This window comes from Austrofundulus limnaeus, unplaced genomic scaffold (genome assembly GCF_001266775.1).
Source record: "Austrofundulus limnaeus strain Quisiro unplaced genomic scaffold, Austrofundulus_limnaeus-1.0 Scaffold45, whole genome shotgun sequence".
In the NCBI taxonomy this organism is placed as follows: domain Eukaryota; kingdom Metazoa; phylum Chordata; class Actinopteri; order Cyprinodontiformes; family Rivulidae; genus Austrofundulus; species Austrofundulus limnaeus.
Window position 1 is genome coordinate 723,927 of NW_013952447.1, and position 5,545 is coordinate 729,471.

The 5,545-nt window shown below is 36.7% G+C and overlaps 1 protein-coding gene and 1 long non-coding RNA gene across 2 annotated transcripts in view; one reads left to right on the forward strand and one right to left on the reverse strand.

Moving 5' to 3' along the window:
- Window positions 1–2,763: 2,763 nt before the first annotated feature.
- LOC106517149 (uncharacterized) lies at window positions 2,764–3,477 on the forward strand. Its single transcript, XR_001310167.1, has 3 exons — window positions 2,764–2,905; window positions 3,173–3,292; window positions 3,396–3,477. It is a non-coding gene; the product is annotated as an uncharacterized LOC106517149 (long non-coding RNA).
- Window positions 3,478–3,483: 6 nt separating this feature from the next.
- Window positions 3,484–5,545, reverse strand: part of adra1d (adrenoceptor alpha 1D) — an 11,827-nt gene continuing 9,765 nt past the window's right edge. Inside the window, exon 2 of the mRNA XM_014007862.1 lies at window positions 3,484–4,756. Coding sequence (XP_013863316.1) covers window positions 4,206–4,756 — 551 coding nt within the window. The 3' untranslated portion in view covers window positions 3,484–4,205. The remainder of the gene's footprint in view (window positions 4,757–5,545) is intronic.

Below are 5,545 nucleotides of genomic sequence, written 5' to 3' on the forward strand. Positions count from 1 at the left end.
ATATTGTAGACTATATGAACAGTTTGATATTCGTGCTATAATAAATTTAAAACAAAAGTGAAAACAGTTATATTGGTTTTAATCCACAGAGGTGGTAAAACTATCCATAAATATTAAAAAAAGTTCTGTTCCTACAGCTTACAAATGTTATGAAGATGTAAAAATTCTTATTGAAAAAGACAATAATGAAACTTCACTTGGTCAACTTGAAAATTCACATTTCAGGTAAAATATGTACACTTTTATTTTGTTTTCTTTCAAAGTGTATGAAAATTAGATAGTTTGTTTTCTATAGCTGCATTACTGATTAAGATGTAAAATGTCAAACCATATGTATAATTTCATCAACTTAATTACCAAACACTCAATTTTAAAATAGGTTAATGCCTGTAACTTTAGTCTTTGTTGGTGTTTTTTTGGTTTTGGTGTAAAGGCTGATCACCAGTCAGCAGAACCTCAGCACCATCACTTAAAAATGTTTCATGTGATTTGTAACCCTTAAAATCAGACTGATTAAGTTCAACAACCAGTCCAGGATGTCAGGAAATTTCTCTACATCTATTAACCTTTACCTGCATTTATGTTAAAAGTTACTAAATGATGTAATTAAAATAAGTTAGTCAGTTTGCTTTTGTATCTTTTTGCCATGCCACTATAATGCTGCCTTCTTACCATTTCTGGCTTAGACTTTAATATTAATTATTTTTGTAAATATAGACAAATATAATTGTTTCTTAGGAGACAAGTCTGAAAATGCACTCTGTTCTTTTTCCAAACATTTTAAGGATTTTTGAAAATGCGTCCATTCAGAGGCGAAGAATGACTGGTAAGTGGTTGGTGATGGGGTCTGTTGCAGAGTCAGAGTCATGGCTATGGTGGTTTCTCTTATGAGGGGGGAAGTGTAGACATATATCAGCTGGGCTTAATGTAGCGGACCCTCCATGGGAACCTGAAAATGGAAGGAGAGAATGTGGTAGAGTGGTTAGAGGTCAAACTAAAATTGAGCAAAACAAAGTGAGGCCAACTTAAATGCTGCAAAGCCAGGGAGACAACACAGACCTGCTTGAAATGTTGCCATGTGTACAGACAAAATCTTTTTTTATGTATGTTCACATTTCACCACAAGATCAGTTTCTCACTGTCTCCTTTATCTACAATCAAATGTTTTTCCTCACAGACATGTTGTTGTGAATAATTTAAAGTTATTTTATTTTTTTTTAATTTTATCACTTCTTAATTTTCAACAATATAAAAAAATAAAACAAACTAAAAACTTGTATAGTTCAGCTTAAATGCTAACAAAGCTGCCAGATTTGCTTTCAGGCTGTCAGTCAGTTGGTTCTTATGTAAACCAGTGTTTAATGTACATCTACTGACAATTGCCAAAAAGAAGATTGCTGTTGAAACAGCAATAAGAGAGGAAACCATCTTCTACATTCTGCTGCTTACTCTTTCTGAATGTAAAACGTAATGTAATCCAAGACACCCAGCATCCAGATTGCACTGCAAATGATCCATCTCAAAATAGTCAGCAACCAGCTGCAGCCTGTTTATTAACTCTGAGCCAAAGTCAGAGTCATATCATAGTTAAAACAGCATCAAAGCTGTCAGTTCACAATTAGGAGTCTAGGCAGTCTGTCATTTTGGCTGGCTCCAACACATCGTGAAACTACAAGCTGTGAAAGTGTATTCAACATATGGCAGTCAGTGACTTTTCTAAAATAAGTTGAAAAAAAAGCAGCACTGACAGTGTTGGACTGTAATTTATAGTCTGGAATCTTTTTTAGGAACAGAGGAGGGAGCAAAAATAAATGGAAGTGTGAAATAAAACAGAGCAGAAAAACTGGATTCATTGCTCTGTTTATTGTTCTTATGTTTAGTTATGTTAGCCTTGTGTATTTTTGTTTGCATACTACAGTCATTTGGGTTTTTGTGTATGTTTTGGAGATGAGGTATGTGTGTGTGTTTTCCAGCAATAGATCCATTGATGGATAGTGAGGTGGAGCTTGTGTAGATCTTACTTACTACCCATAGATGTCATCAGATCCCAACATATTCATAATGGAGGAGTTTGGAGGGCTGAAAAGACTTGTTCCTTGATACTTCTTAAACAGATTGTTGCAATATTGGTGGTTGTTGGAGGCAACTGGTCCAGTAGAGCRGTGGTTCCCAAACGTTTTGTCTTCTGACCCACAAAATATTCATGGCAAAAACTTGTGACCCCAAATATTACTGGTCTGAGTACATAAACGTTGTTAATAACCCTAAAAACACAGGCTTTTTGACAATCTAAACAGCTTGTACACAAATATAAATACGTATTTATACGTTTTTGTGTTTCTGTAATAATTATAGGGAAAATATTACATCAGCAATTATTTTATTACTCTTTAAATTGATTTCTGGAGATTATCCAAGGTGCTTCATGACCAATTGGGTCCCAAGCCCAACTTTGGGAACCAAAGTGCAGTGACTCCCAAACTTTTCAGCTTTTGACCCACAAAATAACAGTAGCAGAGACCTGTGCCCCCAACTATTTTTGGATCATAAACATTTGTATCAGGTCAACCAATCATGGGCATAGTAACAATATTTATTATTCTACATTTATCCATTTTAAATACACTAACCTCACTCCTTTGTAACAACTAAGGCAAAAATGTAACTAATTCAGAAAATCTTTTCAGGACCCCACCTTGATGTTTCAGGACCCCACTTTGGGTCCCAAACCCAACTTTGGGAAACACTGCAGTAGAGAAACCCAGACACCCCGGTCCCCAGCGACACTTGCTCTACCTGGGGGATCCCCATGGTGTTCCTGGGACAGAAAAGATGCATAATCCCTCCAGCAAGTTTCAGGTCTAATGCCTCTTCCCAGTGGAATATGCTCAAAACACCTCTGAAGGTAGGCATCCAGCCCAAATCATCTCTATTCATACTGTCTAATGCAATTCTTCCAGTCATGATCCAAACTTTAGGTGAAGTTAGTAACACAGGCCAGTAGATCAAGTGTTTTACCTTTTAATTCAAGTCTTTCTTCACCACCACTGACTGAATAACATACTCATTACTGAGGAAATGGGTTGTCAAAGTACCTTTCATGTGAATCCAAAAATGTTAACTTACTCATTACATTGTGTTGCAAATCTGTGTTCCTCTCTTTACTTAACAGTGATCATAATATGGAAGCAAACACAGTCCACGAGCTGCTATCTTCCTTCAAGGAAACATTTGAATGATCTTATTGTGAATTAGTGGAAGTACTGGAACTACAAAGAAAAACTGTCATCAGGTTAGTTTAAAATTTGATCATGAAAGGCAGTGAGTGCTCTTCAATCATTTAAGAAATGCCCAGACCATAGGTTGTTTACATTTTCATTATTATTATTTCACAGGTTTCTTGGACTGATTTATACAACAGGATGCTGATTTGATTTTTTTTCTAAAAACAAACATGCAACCTAATCAAAGAACAGAATCCTTTTCCCAACTTAATTTTCCTCTTTTTATTTTTCTATMCATCTGACATAAATTTGACATCAAAAACATATCAAAAAAGCACATTCATTTCACATTTGTGCTCACTGGACACTGCAAACTACACTTTGGTACATACCAGGTTAGATCACAAATCCAACAGAATGAACACAGCTTCTTTGCTTTACAAAGTCTTGTCAGAACAGAAAATTTTGCAGACATAAACATACATTTTTTTTATATTGTACAGTTTGGAATTCCTAGTGATAAAAAAAATAAAAATTGCACTTATGATTCATCTCTCTCAGTGATTTTTTTTGTCAACAAATATCAAACAAGTCACAGTTGTCTTCACACACTGYCAGCTGGCTAATAATTAAAAACAAGGAGGTTGTCCACTTTATAATTAAACAAAATACATGTTAACTCTAAGAATGATCTGGGTCTGTGTTGAAATATTTTGCCTTAATGCACAGTTGGTGCATCGGTCAGTATTTTGTCRTATCTTCCTTTGTAATGTGGCTGTAGGTCATTTGAGTTAGAGAAACACAACAGTCATGAGGAATGAACTCCAGTTTGGGCTGGAATCAAGTCTTTTTTTTTTTCTCAGCTTTCATCTTTTTTAAATAGATTTGTCGAACACAAACTCACCCATCTTTCACAGTTTTTCTTGCAGTTTGGTCCAGTATGGGCCTTTGAAAATAAATTAAAGACTCCCCGRGGGCCCTCTAAATGTCAGTCTCTTTCAGGCCGTAACAGTCTGCCAGATCATAGAACTGAAAACTGCCTGACTCGCACGAGTTGTAAATCCCCATAGAGACTGTGTCTACTGTATCGGTCCTTCCCAGTGCAGGCGGGGTGACTTTTCCTGTCCCCACTTTGATTTTGTTTGACAGGTTGTTCACTTTTTCTTTGAACTGAAAGGAGGACTTTTGCAGCGGTGGAAGGAAGCTCCATCTCTTCAGACCTAGCGAGCACCGTTTCCTTTTATGTAACAAAGAGCTGCCAGAGGATTCATGCACAGCGAAGCCAGCGCTGTAGTCACCCCTCTGATCCCTCGCCTTTCCCTTCACTGCTGTMCGCCACCTCTGGTCATAGAAGCGACGAAGGACCCTCCGTTTCTGGTGACACTGGCACCTGAGGATTCGAGTGAAAGCCCGGTGGAACTCTTTGCTGGAGCAGGGGTAGATAATTGGGTTGATGCAGCTGTTGAAGTATCCCAGCCAAAAGACCACCTTCAACACAGTTTCGGATGGTTTCAGTGACGGAAACAAGGAGCCTAAAACAAAGGTGGGGGGAAAAATAGATGAAGTTACATTTTTGTACCATAAAAACATATTTACATATACTTAATTAAAGGAATAGTTACATTTCTTTAACGTGGGGTTCTGTGGAAAGGGTATGAAAAATTATTATCTCACCTACTGTAAAAAGCTCTTTGACCAACACTCTAAAAATGAAATGTTGGATTTACTTAACCATGTTATGTGACCTGGTTCCACATACATGAGTTGAGTAAATTCAAAGCAACATACTCATGTTCTTTGGTTAAAAAATGGGTATATTGCTTTGAACTTATTCAACACAGTTAAGTGGAACCAGGTAACATAATATGGTTAAGTATATCCAACATTCCATTTTTACAGTGAATGTCAGTTTAATTCTGACCTGGTGGATGAACTAATAGCTAATCTGACTGGGGCCAAGACCAAATCTGACTGGTGCCATTTTAAAACAACTCTAGTCACAAAACCAATATAGAGGTTCATGCAAACATATATTTTTTTCACATTTTTACATTCTATCAATTATATCACTGTCATTCACATAAACTTGAAGTGCAGGCAGTAGTTGGGTAACTGTAGCAGAAAAATCATGATATTCCTGCCAGAGTATCAGTGTAATGTAATTCTGACAGAGTTGTAAAAGTTTATAAATAGCTAATTGACTTTTTAGACTGACAAAGCTGTGGAAATATGTTTCACTTTATGAGTGTCGTGAGCAAATCATCCATCCATCCATCCATCCATCCATCCATCCATCCATCCATCCATCCATCCATCCATCC